This window comes from Trachinotus anak, unplaced genomic scaffold, assembly GCF_046630095.1.
Source record: "Trachinotus anak isolate AG129_WGS33_773 ecotype Australia unplaced genomic scaffold, CSIRO_AGI_Tana_v1 ptg000005l, whole genome shotgun sequence".
Lineage (NCBI taxonomy): Eukaryota > Metazoa > Chordata > Actinopteri > Carangiformes > Carangidae > Trachinotus > Trachinotus anak.
In genome coordinates this window covers 25,809,811-25,830,191 of record NW_027273856.1, presented here as the reverse complement: position 1 = coordinate 25,830,191, position 20,381 = coordinate 25,809,811, and the positions used below count along the sequence as shown (strand labels likewise).

At 38.5% G+C, this 20,381-nt stretch overlaps 2 protein-coding genes across 2 annotated transcripts; both read right to left on the bottom strand.

The window, feature by feature from the left end:
* Positions 1-2,621: 2,621 nt before the first annotated feature.
* Positions 2,622-10,058, bottom strand: epm2a (EPM2A glucan phosphatase, laforin). Its single transcript, XM_071479334.1, has 4 exons — positions 9,741-10,058; positions 8,611-8,785; positions 5,020-5,264; positions 2,622-4,159 (listed from the first exon to the last, which is right to left on the bottom strand). Exons 1-4 carry the CDS (start codon positions 9,985-9,987, stop codon positions 3,876-3,878), a joined length of 951 nt encoding a protein of 316 aa, XP_071335435.1. The 5' UTR covers positions 9,988-10,058; the 3' UTR covers positions 2,622-3,875.
* A 1,003-nt stretch (positions 10,059-11,061) lies between these two features.
* Positions 11,062-19,622, bottom strand: LOC139622144 (hydroperoxide isomerase ALOXE3-like). The gene is made up of 16 exons (XM_071479328.1): positions 19,600-19,622; positions 19,320-19,376; positions 18,229-18,391; positions 17,586-17,790; positions 17,371-17,452; positions 17,148-17,270; positions 16,926-17,029; positions 16,369-16,541; positions 16,116-16,259; positions 15,568-15,771; positions 14,255-14,341; positions 13,965-14,131; positions 13,763-13,884; positions 13,502-13,602; positions 12,293-12,463; positions 11,062-12,160 (listed from the first exon to the last, which is right to left on the bottom strand). Exons 3-16 carry the CDS (start codon positions 18,373-18,375, stop codon positions 11,981-11,983), a joined length of 2,010 nt encoding a protein of 669 aa, XP_071335429.1. The 5' UTR covers positions 18,376-18,391; positions 19,320-19,376; positions 19,600-19,622; the 3' UTR covers positions 11,062-11,980.
* Between the last annotated feature and the right edge of the window lie 759 nt (positions 19,623-20,381).

The following is a 20,381-nucleotide window of genomic DNA, read 5'->3' as shown; positions in this document are numbered from 1 at the left end:
TGTCTTGAGGAATACATGCATATTTTGGCATGGCACAGACAGTAGAGAATGCTGTCCAGCCTCATGCAGTGAGTCTACATCTAGCAATCTCTGATTTATTTATTATTCAAGAATGTTACACTGCAGCCTCCCAGATTTATTGACATTTTTTCTTTAGTTCCAACTTAAAACACATTGATAAACCTGTCCTCTGACAATTTGGGCTGCTGGTGCAAGCTACTGAAACATACATGGTGGAATAAGTCTGTAAATCTGGAGCTATAGTCAGCACTCGACGGTCAATATCTGACGGGGTGACTGGAGTTCTGCCCGGGAGCAAAGTCAAGAGACGGTGTCTTCATTGCTGGATTTTTCTTAAGCACATGGTGAGACCAGACCGTGCAAATGATATGGCAGGACTTGGAATCTATTAAGTAAATTGGCAGAGGGTGCCTGGACTGACGTGATGCATATAAATAATTTGTGGCTCTTTGTATGTGTGACTTGTGGGATTGTCTGCGCAGGTGAAAAAGCTTTACCTCTCAATGATGAATGAATGCCTAGTGCAGACTGGTCAAGCTAATAGAACTGCATAGAAGATGAATAGTAAGTGTTTCAAAGGGCAGAGTTCGTGCTCAAAGCATCATGCATCTCGGAAGACTATAGGCTTTTTGGACAAAATACAATTCACTCTCCCAAGCTTAAATAGACTGGCTAGATAATAATGTGACAAATAATTTCTTCTTTAAATAGTTCTGCTCATTCATCTCACAGATATGCAAAATAAAGCAGAGGGACATTTAATGAGCCTTTGCAAGATGTGGATTGATTTGATACCAAACTGTTGGATGAAAGGTGGCAATGGCTGAGAATTATACAGCCATAGAATATAAAATGTTTATCTTGGAATGGAGGGTGATATACTCTACTGTATACAGTTTGACTTGTGCTGTACACTTGCACTTTAGGTGTCTGTATCTGGATAATGCACATTGTGGAGCACCACCTGTTTGGGAAGTAACAGTTGCATCATGTGGCATCCACTTCACAAAATATCAAAATAAGAATTGGAAATGTAAACATCCACACAAGATGAGGAAATTACAGGAATTCAAAAAGTATATTTTCTTGAAATAAGTCCATTTTTATATTAGTTACTGTATGTGGCACATAAAATTAAATACATCTCCCAGTACCAGTGCGCGATAACTAACATGTGTAGCATATCATTTTGAACTTTTGTGTGATTTGTGTATGTTGCTTTGTTGAGGCCTGAATGTTATACTGTATGGCTGTGGCAGGTATCAAGCTATTAATTCAAAAATGTAGTGTCCTCCTGCTTGGGATGCCAGGGGTGTCTGGGGTACTTGCCATCACTGATGCAGTAACGGGTATTATTTATACAGCTAACAGTGATGGATATAATCTTCACAGCTGGCGAGATTTGCCATTTGCTGTTTGGCCGTAAGTTCTTGGCACAGCTCCGGTATTTTGTTTTCTTCTTGGATGTCGTCTCTGTGCTGTGTCACTGTCACAAACTGATTTGAATTCACCAGCCGAAACAGACACTAATGTACAGCATAAGAAATGTCATAGCATATGTCCCTGTTAAAAAATACACTAAATATTGTAGTGTTAGTGAAGCCCCTCAGCCCTTGCTCTGGCTGTAGGTGTATCCTTAACAGTGCAACAAGGATCTAAGATTCCTTCAGATTACCACCCCTGTCATGACTTAAAAAGTTTTAATGGCTGAAAACATTCAGTTATTATATCTTTAATCTCAATTTAGTAGGTCAGTATGTAGCCATAGAAAATATAATATTTGTTTTGGAGTGCAGGTTGATATACTCTAATTTACACAGTTTGGCTTGTGTTGTATACTTGCACTTCAGGCGTCTGTATCTGCATAGTGCATGTGTTTATGTTTGTTGTGGAGCATCACCTGTTTGGGAAGTAACAAATAGATACTGTCAGAATAATTCTTGCTGTCAACCTGTCTTACAAATACATTTTCATCATCAAGCCACCCTGACTTCCACCTTAAAAGGTTGTTATTTGTTAGATGTTTATTTTATTTCAAAAATTTTCAAGTTAATAAAAAAAAAAAGTCCATTAAGGGATAAAGGGAAGTACTGCAGAAGCAAATGTAAAGAAAAGGTCTGTGATGCTTTACAGCCACAGAATTAATGTGTGGGAGGGAGGAGCAGCGGGAATAAATACAAGTTGATGGCTTGCAAAGACATTGCAAGCTAAAACAGTAGGCACAACACTAGTGCATAGTGTATTCTCGACGCACCTTCTGGGTGAAATACAACTTTACAGATGTTTGTGGAACATCTTCTGCACCTTAAGACAGTTATATGGTACAGAGGTGACCGTTGCAAATGCGTTAAAATACCTATTCTAATTTGAATGCAAGGATCTGGGGGAACTGGTGTAGGTGATTGACAGATCCTCGAAATCATGTGGACAACAAATACTTAATAACATCAATCACTGATGGAATAAATGCAAAATGTTTACCAATTACATTTGCATTCATTAAGTGATAAAACCCAGCATGCAGTAAGGTATAAACGGGCAGATTGTTTTTTCAAACCTGTTCACATTCTGCTTCCTAAAAAAAAAAAGAAGCATGCCAATAATTTGATAGTCAGTTTTTATTTTTAGCGTGTTTAGAAATCCACAAAAAATCGCTTCTGCTAGCACATATGCATGGCTCAATCCACCCACCTCCCCTCTGACACCCTCTTAAGGTGCTGTTTTCTGCAGCGACTCACTGAAAGGTAATGACAAGTTATAAGACTTGTGCTTAAGGAGAAGATTCTCCCCTCCTCGCTAATCCCCTAACTTTCTTAAATCAGGGACAGGTAAAAAAACACTGTATCTTAAAAATGCAATATATTCTTAACAAGGGGCTAGGTAGAAGTTCAAAACTGACAGCAAACAGTATTCCAATAATGTCTTATTATATATGCATTAAAACGGTCTGGCAGGGATTTTGTATTTGTTATGTAGGAGATTGGTTGGAATAACATTTGTCGGATAAATAAATAAAGATGAAATGCTATCAAGCTCTTGGTGAGAGACGGGGCGGAGCTGTATTTTTCAATGTCTGGGAGCAGAAAACCTGTCTGACAGAGATGGAAGGGCATTATCATTTTAGGAATTTGTTGCTTTAGCAAGGACTGCCATTTTCATGCAGCATTAAGACTTCTCTCCAAAAAAAAGACAATTTTCACTCTGAAATGGAAATGGGGATTCTCTTAAATGATACACAGTCATTCAACAGCAACAGTGGAAAGAGAAATAGAGGATTTAGTTTTAGTTTATATTTCTCCAAATCTTTGACCTGCTTCCCTCTCACTCCTCCTCTCAGTTGTTGTTGTTGAACACATCAGCTGAAAGTTGCCTTTTTAAAATGTCAACTCTATTAATTAATGATTACAAAAAGGGCTAAAAGAAAATGTCTTCCCAAACACCCCCGCAGACATTTACTGAAAACTACTAACAGTGTCCTCAGCTGACTCCAAGTCCATAATTTGTGAATGTATGTGCTAAATGGCAGAAAGTAATTCCTGAAGTTAAAAGCTAACACATCACAGCAGGATTAATTGCTTGCAACATCTATGCTGGCAGCCAGTAGAACTCCCTCCAGATACTTCAGGATCAACCAAGTGGGTCATTTACGTCGATGAGATTTAAGTAGAAGTAAATTTTCTTGCTCCAGGTTATTTAACCTTCTGGCAGCTTTAACTCTGACTATACGTATTTATTTATTTTTTCGCATAAAGTCGGGAATCATTTTAGCTTCCAAAAATCCAGTCCGGTGGAGCTTTCCATAGCTGTAAATTTCTTCTTCAAATTGGAAGACCTCAGTACAAAGAGACTCAATCTCATGTCTCTGGGTAAGAGATGGATGGTCGCAGTTGTCCAAACTTCTGGATGAAGTCAGCCTGAGCCTGGACTAAAGCCTCCTCATCTATGTACACTACTGGCCTCCTAGCTGCTACAAAGTACTGCACCTGCCTCATGCTCCAGCCGAGGATGTACATGAGCAGGCCACACACAGCAGCCGTTGACCTGCCTACTCCGGCGTTGCAGTGAACATAGACAGTGTGACCATTCTCCAGGAGACCATGAAGCAAGAATACAGCTTGAGGAAGCATCCTGATCCGACCTGTATAAGGAGAGAGGAACACACAATACACTCAAATGAGAGGGCTGGTGATATTTTGGTATTTAAATGAATCTTATGAAAATACATCACTGAATACTTTCTGATTTCCCTAGTCTGTCTATGGCACTCAGGCCTAAGTAATTCTTACTCTATTAAAGCTTACTTTTTGTACTTTTTTTAAAGGGCTAAATAATTTACCAAAACAGCTGGGTAGGGTAGTTTTTAACAAACATTATTAAAACTGAAGTAAATTGTTTATATTTGGGGAACAATTTTCTTCCGTGGATTAATAAACATTTGGTGCTCCAGCGAATATTTACAGAACCAGGAAGGTGTATGTGTGCTGAGCCGTGAGTATCAAGAGATGCACATGCAGTAGAATCACAATGTACAGTAAATGCTTGCATTTGCTTTTTTCTTTGCTTAAATACACTGTAGAAGCATAAAAAGACTTTATTTTGTGACTAACACAATGCATCAGATACCTTACTTTACAGATAATTCTTGACATCCTGGCCAAAGGAAATCTTATTTATGGTCAATTGCTATAATTTGTCAATCACAGATCCTTTTAAGGTGTATTTCTTGAATTCATCTAGCTCTAGAAACTGTTAGTAAAAGCTTTCTTCCTCACTGAGTTTCTGACCTTTGAAATACTTGAATGTAACCTTCAATTAGCTTTCTAATGTGAAAAACACAGCACAGCAAAGGTTGGCACAATGAGTAAGTTTAGAGCTTAAAGCACGTGCACTGCCAAAGTGTCTTTGACTCCAAAACAGCTCAAAGCCATGTCTGCTCTGTCTCTGAGTCATCTCAATACCATTATTACTACTGAATTTATTCCACAAAATTCTTCTTACCCTCTGTGCTCATGTCAGGTGTGGGTATCCACACATACACCAGGCCACAGTCTTTGTACAAATGCATCATGGTCTCCGGGGTCATGGCTTCCTCAGGGTTGCGTCTGCAGCCATAGGAGTTGTTCACCACATCCCACTCTGTCTGGAAGTTCATCACTGCAGTAATGCCCAATTCATGCTTCATCTTGATCGTCACATGTTCTACCTGTCGAGGGCAACTGCCCAGCCAAACTCGTGATAGCACCCTGGGGGCATTAAATAGGGATGCATTATTCATTTTTTTCATTCAAATCCATATTGTACAGTATGTTATTCATGTTGGAATTTCTAGTGAGGTCTAGGCAATGACTGACTAGACAGTAAGAAATTTGCAAGATAATATAAAAAAAGTAAATATTATCAGATAACATGGGATTGGAATGGCCCTACCATTCAAAAGCAAGGTTTCAAAACTGTAGAAAGGATAAGATGTTTTTTGAAAACTGTCTTACAGGCAGATCAGAGGAAAGCTTAGTAGGTCACTAATAAGCAAAAGGTTTCATCTCTGTTTCTTTTATCCGACCTTCCTCCCTCCTTCCATCATAGCAATAATGTTTTAGCCTTCCAATTTCCTTCCTGAACACTGGTAGAAAGGACGCTGTTAATCTGTGATGTTCCAAAGTAGCACTGCAGTGAAAGTCTCTGGCCTTGACTTACTGTTACCAGACAACCTTTTCTTTTTTTTTTTAAACAGAAAATGGCTTTGTTGTAGGTGAATCAACTGTCTTCCTTTTGCCACTAAAGAATTATACAACAGTTTTTCTTAGGCCTCAATTGCACTCCCTTGTGTGCGTACACATGGTCAGCTGCAGACACTACTACTCTCTCGTCTGCTTGGAAGAGGACATGTTGGTGCCTTTGTAATTGTGGCCACACAGACTTTTGCGGTCCCTGCAGACACAACAAATTGTTGGGTACACCTTCTGATGACAACATTTACAACACACAGCCCCTAGTGGACCCTCATGGACCCACACTCACTCACAGACGTGGAAAGTATAACACTAGCTTTACTCTAAGTGTCAATATGCATCAAGATAAAGATTATAATTGTTGTTTTAACTCTTTTATTATCTCACTTATATTAATAGCTATTTGGTTATTTCAGGCTATTACAGTAATTGAAAATATGAGCAATGTTGATGGAAAGTGATGGTTTTGTTGTTTTACACTGTCTTTTCATACACTACATAATTAACCAAATAATGCATAATTGTATGCATATGTTAATTTTTGAAAAGCATTTCTGTTTTGCCTTTAGTGTTTGGTTGTACCAAGTGTTTTGTTGTACCAACTTTACTCAAAACTGAAAAACAAATTTGTTCAACAGTAAGAAAAACTCATTACAAAAATGGCTGTATTACCCATAGGCCTCTTTTCCTCTGAATATATCAGCATGAGAGATGAGGCAGCGGCTAAAAGTGCGTTCAAGTCTCATTGAATCATGTAATGATTTACTACAGAGGTGAGCGTGAATCATACTTGGGGCTACACGGATGCAAGGTCTGAGAGACTAATTTAAAGAGCTATTAATAGGCAAGGTACAAGGGCACAGTGCCTCCTACTGAACACAGGTCCTTGACATAAGCCTTGTAAGGTCTTGGGACACAAATTAAACCCTGATGGCACCAGCCAAACCTGCTTATTCTTATGCAAATTATGTACTTAGTGCTTCCAGGGGCTGTGGTTAATTTCTGCTGTCCCTGGTATACCATTGTAATGTGTGTATACCTTAAAAAACGAAGGCTTGCATGAGTAGGTTGATTGAGAGCATGATGGATGTTGTATGTGTGGTTATTCACAAACCACTTTTTAGGGCCAATGTACAGATTTCACTCAAACATGAACGTGCATCCTTCGAGCCATCACTTTTTTGTTGCAGCTAACCCCAGAAATTTAGCAAATTACATTTAGCCCTCTAAGCCTGTCTTTCACTACTGCTCATGCTTCAACACTGCTTGGACTTCAGTATCCTAAAAGTTATGTCACAGATGTTTGAAAATGGTCTGAGAGGCAGGTACATCAGAGGGTAGTGCAACAGTGTGTAAAACCGTAAAAACATGCTGGTGGACTGACTGAGTGACAGCTCAACAGATATTTGCAATTCTAGAGCCAGACTGCAAATGTGCTAAAGATTCAGGCGATTCAGAAATGAGAGAGGGGGGGGGTTTCCTAATCCTACATTTCTAGAAACATTTAAAAAAATGTAACAACAGAGTAGCTGTTAAGGATCCCACTGTATATTATGTGATAAAAGTTTAGCTCTGTTTTGACTGGAGCATGGAGTGAATGATTAAGAAAAAGATTAATTAATGCAACTGTTCAACCTTGAAGATGTAAATGACTGAATTTAGCCAAAGTCATTGAGATGTTATGAGCTGACACAAAGATCTCACTTTTTAATATAGTTATGAATATTAACTATATTACTGATATTTAACACACACACACACACCTTATATATATATATATATATATATATATATATATATATATATGCATGTCATATACTATAATGATGACTGTTTTCTTGGCCACGGAGTAACTATAAGTATCAATCACTTAGGCAAAATGAGCCAGTTACTCTATGAGTTGCCTTGAAAATAAAAATGAATGACCTCTTCTTTCAACTAAGATCACCAACAAGGTTAAGGAGGTAATAATACAACTGCTAGTGTTCTTTTTTTTTTCTAAAGAACAATCATTGTCAAAGTGACAGACACCGATTATAACTAAATGGTAGAGAGCAAGGTTAAAAAACAAAGGAGTCAACTGGCATAACAGGGTGACTGAGGCTTTGTCTGTGCTGCAACTTTCATTAAAAAAAATGGCAGTACGAAATGACTGCCCTGCCCTCTTTACAGGTCACTGAAGTACAGCAGGAGCATTTCTTCTGACGGATTTAATATCAGAGCAAAGTAGAATTGAAGCTTGCACTGAGAACATTCTGTAGATTAATGTACAAGCCTTATGAAAGAAGATCAGTTGTGTTTGAAAACTGACAAAAAGATAGGAAAAGAGGAGCTGATTTGATCCTGGCTCCTGGGACTTTGTTAATTTTTAGTTTTATCAAATTTGGTACACACGTCAGATTTCACATCACAAGGGCAGAAAACTTCCAAAAAGTACAGATTTCATGGGATCTCTGTTCATATTTACTACAGTCTACAAGAAGGATACTTAGTTTGTGTGCTAATTTATGGCTCAGGGCCCACCTAACTGAAATCCTTTTTTCCCAGGGGGGGTCAAGCAATCACAACAACAATGACCGTAGCAACATCATCAATAAAAAACACCCTAAAGCTCTAATGCTGGTGGGCATCTTTCTTAAGAAAACCTCAGTAATTAGCATTCATGTTGAAGGATTGACTTCCCAAATAACGCCCCCCATGCTGCCGAACTGAAACACTAATTTAAAAGAGGTCAGGCTGCCATACTATGATTTTAAAATCTTTTAGCTGAAACTGTGACATGTTTTACTTTCTTCATGAAATTTGGACCGCCACAGCATTCCCATCCAACATCATACACAAACTGCCTTTATTGAGTTACCTGGAAAAATGTATGGCCTTCTGACCAGCCACACCAAAATAAAAGTTGGTGGTATGTTTCATCTCATCTGTGTGTCCTGTTTCCTCTATCCAGTGACCAATCGGGTGGCAGTACACTCCATCCACCATGTTCCTCTTATCATATGTACACCACCTGTCATGGCTTGGACCGCTACCTGGAGACAAAGAAGACGACCTTTGTGCAAGTAAGTGAACCAATTATTTAGGACACAGAGTACTCAAAAAGATAATTTTAAAGATGTCTCTCCTAAACAAATACAGTCAGACATCACCTATATTTTTCTTTGAGGGACAAAACATACAGTGTCGGGGTGCATTAAACAGGAAAACAACTGCTTAAGCATCAGATAGAGAAGGAGAGGAGAGTAGCAAAGTACATTTACTTTTTAGGTATTTGTAATATACCTGAAAATTTCCATTTTCTGCTACATAATGCTTTCAGAGGGAAATCTTGTACGGTTTACTCTACTACGTTCATCTGGCAGGGACACGAACTGGTTACTTAACTAGTTATTTTGCAGATCTTAAATAAATAGAAAACATTTTATTTGTTTATTTAAAAAAAATGCTGAATTGTTATAAACAACCCAACTGTAAATAAGGTAGTAAAATTAGTTCCACCTCAACCAGCTAGAGCATTAAAATGCCGCTGTTGCAGTAAAGACTCAATACAGATAATCCAGCAATGTTACGCAAAAAGTAATATATCACTCTAAAACAACAATAATAATGGAACATTGTAAAAGTTTTGCATTCTGACTCCTTTCACTGATGATATTTGTAGAATACTTTTGTATAATTGTGAGTTGGATTTTTTTACTTGTAATGTAATATTGTTCCACTATGGGATTGACACTTTTAGTGAAAAATAATTATTGAGAAAAGCACGACTGAGTGAATTCAATGAGCCAGTGATCCTATTGGTAAATGTTGTGTTACTTTACCGCCATCGTGTGGCGGTAAGGTTACATTACAGGATGTGAACCAAACATGGCGGAGTTATTTTCGTCTTTTGCGTGAATCACGTTAAATCTGTTTGACAGTTTTGTAAGCGACCTCCTCGTGTGCGCGGCTAAATCTGATGCACAAGATCACCATGTCGATGTATACCTTCCCAGACATAAGTGCCTCTGACTCTTTTGACGAACTTGAACCACAGAGTGTCTTTAAACGGCTCTGACAGCTGCACGTCGCCGATCCACAGACTCGGTTCATGAGGCGACGGAAGCTTCGGGGAGGCCGTCATCTGAACCGCTCTGCTCGGGTCCCAGTGGCCCATTTCCGTACGCGACCCCAAAACAAAAACCTCCACATCCGAAGACTCCGGAGTGAGAATGACGCCGAATCTGAATAACATCGTTGCAGCCTTGGCTCGGTGTCGTCAGTCGTTCAGCATGGCAGGCTGGGGCTATTACAGCCTGTATTATAGGGGGGGTACTGTGTGGTGTTGTCTAAAAATAATCGGGTCTTGTTTTGACCAGTGTAGTTTGCAGCAAAGACATGGAGGAAAGAATGAGGTCCCACTCTGTCACAATTAAAGGTCCATAACCAAGAAGAAACTGCAACAAAACTTTGCAAAATTCCATTCTTTTATGTATTTATTAATTTCTTTTCATTTTTAAAAATTTTTTTTATGTTTGCCTTTTTTATGGTGGATGCCGGTCCTACACAAATCTCTGCAGAGGTGTTTTCACAATTTGCAGAGAAGATTCTTTTCAATTGTTTATTTTTCTGGGGAGGCTTTGTTTGTTCACCTTCTGCTTTTGGATTAAGTCGGGGAATGTGTTTGTCAAGGTCATAATTTCCCCCTTTTTCTTCTTTACAAACTCTTGTGTGATTTTTGCAGTGTGTTTGGGAGCATTGTCATGTTAGAAAATTCCACACCTCTTGAGACTGGAAGTGTGACTTGTGTGTGGCATCATATTTCAAGGATGTTCAGTTATTTTCAGTAGCCTATTGATTCTTTTGTACCCTCTCCCATCTTTTTGGAGTCTCACATCCAGCTTTCTTACTCGTTCTGGCAGTTACGTACCAAGTGGAGCCATGTTGCAGTAGTCACAACCCATGGCCAAAGTGAAAAGGCTGTGGTGTTCATAGATTCTTTGCGAACCTTGAACACAGTTAGTCTTAACTTGAAATCACAGGTGTAATCACTTTTGATGCATTGAGGGTGTACTTTCAGTGTTATCTGTCTAACCTGTTACATATTCATATGATCAAATACTCTACATTTAAACTGAAGAATAATAAGATTATTGTCAGATGGTACATTTTTGAATCATTTAACATTGTAGTGATATTTTACAGCAGTGTACTCAGTTTTGTTGTATATTGTGTATACCGTATATTACTAATGATCTAGGGAATGGGGATTATATTAACTTTATATAAACAACCTGATGCTATCTGGAAATAACAAATCGACTCAAGGTTCGGGTAGCCTCCTATTTAATCCAAATGTGTGCTCACCTAGCACAAAGTCTGTATGAGCTTGTTTTAAAAAGTAATGAAGTTCAGTATTAACTCTTAAATTTACCAGCAGCTACATACAAGATGTTCAGGAAAACACAGAACACACAATACAGAGAAATAAGGAACATGCACATGAGACAATGCACACCCAGGTGCACACTCAGAGTTGCCACCTGCAGGATTGTGTGCATTTTGACCAACAAGACAATAATAACCTGGCTGGTTCACAGCAAAATACTCTAGTGGTGAATCAACTACTGATCCAGTTTTCAAAGGGCAGCTGACAAAGTGAAACTCAGTTCATCCTCCAGTCTGTTACACTGACAAACATCTGTTCAGATGTATTCATCATAAAGAGCAGTAAGGCACTGGTTGATGACATGTGCATGTGTTGTAATCACCACTATAGTGTTTTGTGTGTGTTTTTACAGCTTCATCTAATTCATCTCTCGTGCTCTTACTGTTTCATAGGAAAGGAAAAAAAAGAACATAAACAAGAACTGACTCTGAGGCAAACCCTTACCCTAACCCTAGCTTTTTAGCATATTAATACGTACAAATTAATGTTATGCATTTGTAAAAGTCTGAAGCAACAAAACCAATGGCAGAAAAGTACGCTAATGACACTAATGCATAACACCTTCAAATTTAAAGTAAGTCCACGTTACTATACCTTAGGCCCATTCATCATGACACAACTAAAATATAGTCTTCTTGTCCCAGCACCTAACACCTCATTGTCTCTAACACCTCACCTATTGTACACAGTTAATTTCAAATCATAACACACCTCCCAGCATGCAAGACAGGTGTTGAGAAATACATCAGATAAAATAGGCTACTGTACAAAAGGCTAGTACAGTATGCCTAAGACTTTCTTAAATAGTGATACTGTTCTCTATCTGAGCAGGGTTCAGATATGTGTAGGGCACTTCAAGCTGTGAGTTCCTTGTTATAATTTCTTCACTGAAGTCGGACAACTCTGCTTGAAATTTCTTTATCACCTGCTTTGGTGCAGGCTCATCGAATCGTTCCTCAGGGTATGTGCCCAATGTAACCTGCCAAAATAAAATATTCAAGGCAGTAAATCAGACTGACAGTATGTTGTTTGTGGAACAGTTTCTTAAAGCACTTAAGAAATATGGATGGATTATAATGAGCCTGTGTGTCCTCACCAATACCAAACTTACCACGTCAGTGTACTGCTCTGAAAGTATCCACAAAATTGTTGCAATGCTGACAGTCTCTCCAACATTTGGGAGGGTCTCCAAAATTGTCTCCATGCTTGACCGCCCCTTAGTGGTTGGAGGAGGTTTGCGCAGCAGGAGTGAGCCATTGGGCACCCAGGAGTGGTAGTCAAACTAGATAATGAAAGAAGCTTCAATTTTTATTTTTGTAATTTTTAAAGCCTCCCTACATGGTGGGTGGTCATGCATGGCCATGTCCATTTGAAACTGAATACAGCTGTCTCCCATGTCAAAGTCCAGTGTTTTGTTGATCTGTTCACCCACCCAACCTCCTCTCTGCGCAGATTTTGTGGCTCTATAAAAATGTCACTGTTCTCTGTCCTTTGCTCCTGTCATAATAACTACAGCTGCTAGATGGCTTTGTCATTTAAATTTACACATAAATTGGTCTGGCAGCTGCTGAAATGACTGATGTTGTCATTCTTGGGAGGACAATATCCAAATTCAAATTGTTAATCAAAGTTGTTGTTTTTTTTGGCTCAAACCATGTCAAGAGGGGATCTTTAATTACCAGCCAAGACAGTGTCTCAGACTTGTGAGTCTGTATCTGTCATCATGTGTGTCATCAAAGCAAAATGTGATCCTGGAGACACCTACTATAACAGTAAGAACATTTGAGTACCTTTTTGAGTTTATATGTCTGTGGACAGATTTTGTCAACATGATAGCACCGTTACAGTGGAAGATAAAGTCATGAAACATGACAGGTTAGTAGATGAAATCAAAATGAAGGCAGAGTTTGAAGGTGGGTTTTGTCCATACTACATAATTATAAGAGTACTCATGACTTGGACTTGGACAACAACATGTTGAAGGGCGTTGCAGCTGGTGTCATCCCATTGTCCGATTGTCATCTAGTTTTTTTTCAATTATTATTGTAGGGTTGTAGGTTTAACTTTCAAACCACTGTACAGAAATGTATCAATAACTGTTATATAAAACGAAATGTAAAACTAACAATAGAAACACACCAATTTAAAACTCAGCTGATCCACAACTGAAAGAAATAATCGTATAAATAAAATAAATCTCAAAATAGAGATTACAGTGAAAATCTATCACTTGTTTAATAGATTGCAAGTGTTTGATTGGTTATCAAGTTTGTTTGAACCTCTACAAGCATTTTATTTTTCCATCTATTTGTGGTCTCACCTGTCCACTGTTTACTGCAGCATGTTGAACTGATGCAGTGAAGATCACGATGGTGATGAACTTGATCACTTCCTCAACAGTATGAAAGCCTGCAGGACACCCTGTTGGTAGCACCACAATTATCAGTTAATCTTTGTCATTCACTAACTATAATATATATGTGTGTGTGTGTGTGTGTGTGTGTGTGTGTGTGTGTGTGTGTGTGTGTGTGTGTGTGTGTGTGTAGTGTTTTCAAATTGTGTCAGGATGTGGATTAAATACCTGAGGCTTTGTTTCCCAAGAAGCCATGGGTGAATATCTCACTGATCCATTCCTGCAGCTCACTGTCTTTACAGACCTCACTGTCTGAGGGATAATAGTACTCCACTATTCCCTTGACAAACCTGGTAAATGTAAAACAATTTGATTTTGAATTTTATATATTTATATTTTCAGAACATTTATTACCTGAATTAAAAGTTACCTGCTGATGATGTCCCACAGCTTCAGTCCATCATCTCTGTAGTAGAAGCTGGGGATTGACTCCAGTCCTCGTGCAGTGATGTTCTCTGGCAGACAGAGGGAGCTGTAGGTCATTTCAGAGAAAGCCCTTCTCATGAGCTCTGTCAGCCCATCATGTCCAAGGGAATTCTAACAATCAAAAATACATAGAAAATAAGGATTGGGAGTGAATAAAAAAATACTGATAAATACTGGTAAATGTGATTTTCAATGCTGGAGTATCATTGTGAGAAATATACTCGTTAAACGTACTATACGTAATATCCCTGTAGGTCCAAAAATTGACTTGCGGGCCATAGTGTTTATTTGGAGAGTGTAACGGAGGTGAGGGAACAGCAGCTGTAAAGTAAGAGACATTAGAATATTAAGCTTAAAGTGCAATCTATAGAAATATAATCATCAAAGTACCTTCACATTTGTATGAGTCAGTCAGCAAGTGTATTTCGATCATGAAAGGAGGATACAACCAATCAAACTCTCAACAAATTACATTATTTTTCTCTGCAACTGTTTTCTGACATAATCAGTGTTGTTGTATCTGGAATCCTGTGGGCATTCTTTTTTATGATTGTTAGTTTATTTAACTAAATGAGGGAATCTGTTGCCTGCTTAATGCCAGCTTTTGCAAAAAACTTTTGAGATTTCAAAATGCCCATACACACTCTTTCATGTTCTTATAACCCAAAATATCAAGGGTAACAAAAACTGCTGTGTATTACTGCTTTATAATTAGTACACAAATGACATGCAGCAAAGGGCCTCAGGTTGGACTCAAACCCAGACTGCTGCAGTCCAATAATGCTTTTAAACCTGTGCTTTACCAGGTGAGCCATCAGTGCCTCTCATTGAATGATTACTTTTATGTAATGTAAAGGCAACCATACATATATTTTCTCACAGCAAACAGAGCTTGTCAGTCTACTGTTCATTGATAAAGGTACCCTACAACGGACAGGTGGTTCCTGTGTGTACTAATAAATATTATGCTGCTGGTGGCACTGGACACAATCACCCCTGACAGTCAAAAAGTCAAATATATAGAGCACTGTGCAAAGGCTTTAGGGACTAAAAGTATAGTAGGGTTGCTTTCAAATATATTACTTTGAATTGTTTTTATCTGTAAATTAACTTTATATTAAGTGCAAAAACTAAATCAAAGCAATAATTAGTATGACCACCCTTTGCCTTGATAACAGCACCAGTTCTTGGAAGGTAGGCATCTTTGAGAATCTGCTACAGTTCTTCTGTGGATTTGGGCTGTCTGCTGGCTCTTCATGTAATACCAGACTGACTCTATGATGTTGAGATCAGGGCTCTGTGAGGGCTAGACCATCTGTTGCAGGACATCTTGTTCTTCTCGTAACCGAAGATAGTTCATCATTACTCTGGCTTTATCTTCGACTTGCTGGTGGGCATGATGGCTAAAATTCTAAACATCTAAAGTTCCTGAAGCCTTCGCACAGTACTGCATCTTTCTGATTTCAGAAAACTTAAAGGTTTTCCAAAGTAATATTTGAAAACATCAAACAAGCACCAGCTCTGAGATTACAACTGAATAATAATACCTTGTAGAGGGGATGAATCACAGGGAAGCTTCGGAGAGTGGCAACGGTAAAGACTTCTGCCAGATAGTGAGTGTTCATGAGGTGATAGACAGACTGATGTAGCATGAAATCTGCATTTTTAATAAACATCTTGGCTAGCAGCCAGTCTGTCTCTGGGTCGCTGGGCAGAAAGATGGGGTTCTGCTCAGAGGGTTGTTGATGCAGCTGGAATGTGAGAAAACCATTTTAAAACACAAATGAACTTTAAATGCAAACGCAAACTGAGGACCATAAAACTCTTTGTAGATCCACTCACCGCTCCGCCCTTTATGTAACAATTGTCTGTGACATAAATCAGGCTTTTAAGAAGCATGCTTCTGGACTGTGATTAAACAAAAATGCTGATAGAGAATCAAAAAACTATTTGTGCTGGACCTACACAACAGACATGACAAAAACTATGGCTGTTGTAAAGTAGCATACTTGTGGAATACAAACAATTGGTTTCCCATCATGTTATGTGCAATATGCCATATGAGTACTATCGCTGTCATTGACAGGTGAAATACCTGTATTGCAACTGGCATCAGTTTGTTCTCTGGGTTCTTGTAGAACAAACAGAGACCGGCAGACGTATGCAGAGGTTCACCATCACACACACGAGTGGGTATTCCATCCATCCACTTGAGGTTGTAGAGGAATATATTGCCTTTCTGTGTGTGTGTAGTAGACATCAAGAGGTAGCATAGAATAAGTACAAAGTAAAAATAATAATCCCAAACCACATATTATCACCCTTTTAAAGCCACTCTTCCATCTTACTTTCATTTCCTTCTGCAGAGAGCTACCCTTTTCCAGGAACGGCTTCACCATCTTCTCTGTGACTGGAAAGTTTGGGGGAAGCTCTGAGCATTTCTTGATCACCATGGGGTTGATTCCATTCAGGAACTGATATCCATAAAAGTCATCTTCCTTCCAGTGCTCTTTAACATACTCTGGAAGGATAGCAAGCGGCAGATGTAATGTAAAGTAATATCCAGGAGCCACTATGTGAATCACTGGAAATTAAAGGTCATACTGTACATGTGTTATGCACTGAAGTTAATTTAGTCATTAAACAAGAATATAAACAAGCAATATTTCCTCAATGAACGATCAGTCCCACTCCCTCCCTGAAAGTAACCAGACACTGGAGAATCTTTCAGTTTTATAATTTGTATTGAACTCTTCATGTAGTGAAGGAGGTGCATCAGTTCGCGACCGGAGGGGACTGTGTCTTACCCTGTTCCACATAGACACGAATATAAGCAAATTTTGGTCTGACTGTGCCATTGAATGACAGTGTTCAAGTGAATTGAACAGCATAATGAAAACTCTACCAGACATCTTTGTCGTTTTGGACCAGAAGATTTTTTTGATGTCCTCAATGCTTTTCCATCGTTCAGTAGATCCAACCAGACCCTTAAACATGAGTTCAATGCCACTGAGATAAGAAAAGGTTTAAAAACAGCAGACAGTTAAATAATATACTGATATTAATGCTTCAAAATATTTTTTGCCTCACAAATACAAGATAGATTAAAATGGAATCACTGACTCACGTTATTCTTTTTGTATAAAGTATTTCCGTTGTTTTGGACTTGGAGAAGCGGACATCAGCTGGGAGCTCAGATATATTTTTGAAATTACTGAGGTGTAGTAGCCTTTCATCAGCAATCTCCCATCTAGAAAAGGAAAATCAAAAAGAAAATTGCAAGATTTGTCATGATAAGCTTCTGGCACAAACTGCCACTATAAGGGCATATTGTGTGCATGAAAACTTACTGGTACAGGCTCTTTTTAAGTGTTAACTCTTTTTTCCGGTGGTCAACCAACATGGGGTGATCATCCTCAAAAACCTTCATGGCTGAGAGGGGAAAAGAACAAAATTAGCAGTCAAATTAAATTGGCAACTGTCAAAAAATGTGTTAAAAGAAATAATATACAAAAATATGAATGTGAATTGTCTATAATAAATCATTAGAGAATTTGAAACAGACCTTTCCCTCCTCTCAGCTCCACCAGTTCTCCCCTGGAGATCCATCTGTAACAGGGGAAGAGAATGACATCTCTCTCTGGAGTTGTCACCACTATTTTGGAGCAGTACCACTCATCTTCTGGGAGAACGAAATAAGGGTCTTTCTCCACCTTGACCAGCAGAAGTTTACCCAGAGAGGAACTGGTTTTCATGGTGTAGGTTCCTGTCTGAAAATTAAAGTTAATATAACTATATACAGTAAAGTAAGTTCAACATGTGTTGAAAAGGGCATTTTATTTGATGTCACTGACTGTCATTTGTGTATGTTGGAACCAAGCTATAGTCATGTAAAGGCTTCTATATCATAAATTCAAAAAACACGAGGGCAAATACTACAAATAAATTAATAAACAACTTTGTAGCATCTAAACATTATTTAACACAAAATATTTAATGGGGAAAATTTTATATACTAAACTTACAAACCAAAAGAAATAAAATCTATTAGCTATTGGTAATGTATTGCTAAGTGTAGTGAATTAAATAAAGGTAAATATACTCCAGTAAGTCATTAGATGGAGACCAATACCACTTCAGCATTTATATATGCACAAAACAATTTGGAGAGTCACTCTATGAGCAAAGTACAACTGGATTGAACTTACTGCCCCAGTTGTGAAGTCGGTGCCAAAGTTGTCCAATTCAGTTCGCTCACTCTGTCCTTCATTTCCAAATAAGGTGACAAATATGTGATCCCATGTTCCTGCATATTGCATGCCACCTGTTGTCACCTCTAGCTTGTACTCAGCCATGGTCACTCAGTGGATGCTGTTTTGGAAAAGAAAAAAGTTAACTAGCAGAGTTAATGTTCAAATACCTGGCGTGTGTGTATGTATGTGTGTGTGTGTGTGTGTGTGTGTGTGTGTTTGTCTGTGTCATAATTGAAAAATGTGCTCCTCGACACACTTGTGGTGGGAAGTACCACAATGGTGGTTTTGAGTACTTTGGCTGGTGTTCATATGTCTGTGAACAGATTTTCTCACTGTGAGAAGATCACAACTGTGCAAGATAATTATACGAGCACTGAGTATTCATGTAATTACAGACCGTGTTGTGATGGGATCGCACAAGCCCTTGAGTACTCAGTAGTCATTACATTATTATTACATGAGTACTCAGTACATACTCATGGGTTGAACCACACCCATCTTCAAACTCTGCCTTCATTTTGATCTCAACTACATACCTGTAGAGTTTCATGACTCTGTCTTATACGGTTGTGATTCTGTTGTAATCACAAAATCTTTCCACAGACAGAAAGACATATCAACATCAGCCAGAACACTCAAAACCATCTCTTTGGTAGTTTCCAGGACCACACACACACGCACACACACAGAGAGAGAGACTCACAGACTCACAAGGTGAAGATAAAACCAGCCTCACTCTTGAGAATAGTAGTAATAATAAACGTAAATAACTTTTGGTTTGGAACATCAACATGTTGACGGGTGTCGCGGCTGGTTTGATCCCATCGCAAGTTGGTCTCTTCTCACAAAACTTGATTTTTAAAAAAAATTGGTAATCATTTCATTTACCAATAGCTTCTAATGTTTTCTTCTAAACAAAAATATCAATCTACAGCTTGTGAACATTTTGTCTAGTACTATCCTGCATACATTATTACATGTAAAATGTTTTAATCATCGGGGTCACAACATGAGGAAAGTTGCAGTTAAAGGCTGTTTTTACCTACCTCCTTGCTTTGTAGCCACAGATCCAGTCTGTACTCTGAGCTCTTGCTGTCTGCCTCCTTGTGTGGTAACAGAAAAGGTGGAGAAACTTGTGTTCCTGGTTTTTTGTGCATATATTTACAAGGTACGATAAGGTGGCTTATATTGCACCATTCAGACACATGGCATTTCAAAATGCTTTACAGTGGCATAGAATTAGATTACAAAATGAGACTTAAAGGGAGAGTTTGCATTATTTGACGTGGTGTTATGTGAGGTAGTCATGCATAGTCGGTGTGTTACCTGCAGCGGATTCAGATCGGCACACTGGCAGTTTAGAGAAGCAGCTGGGAGCACCGGTATTCTGCCAAAAAGTGATTGATTGCAAAAAGGTTATTGCCATCTACAGGAGCGCACACAGCCTCTTAAAGCTATATTGCCCAGTTTACATGTCTGCAGCTGCTTTGACCACAATCAAACAATCATAATGTAGACGTTTGTGCAGACGTATGTAAACTGGACGATACAGCTTTAAGAGGCCAATATCTGTTTAAATGTTCACTTCATTTAGAATATTTTCATTGCTTTATCTTTCTGTCAAAACAAAGTGAAGTACAGCCACTTACCTATGTAGTAAAAGCATAAAGCATAACAACAACATCTGAGGCCAGGGGCTGTGTTACAGAAGCTAAGACAGTGGGAGTATAGGATAGGATTTTTTACCAATTTGGTGTAACAAAAGTAAATACGAATTAAGTTTAGGAATCCTATCTTATTTTACTTATTCCTTTCTTATCCCAGGTAAGGAAAATTCATAATGCTCAATCCAACTTTGATTACCTAGTGACCAATGCTAATTTTCTCATCGCATCTCTCTGAGGTATTTCTGTAACCCTTTACATTTCTAATTGAAAGTGAAATTGTAGATGAAACATACAAAACTGGAATATAACTCAAGACAGATTAGTTAGAAGTGTTGGTCATATCTGCAGGAAAATCCAAAGATGTTCTTTTTGGAATTTACAACAACACTCAAAAGATAAAAGGGACAGAGTAGGATATCCATTATTAGGGTCTGCCATAAG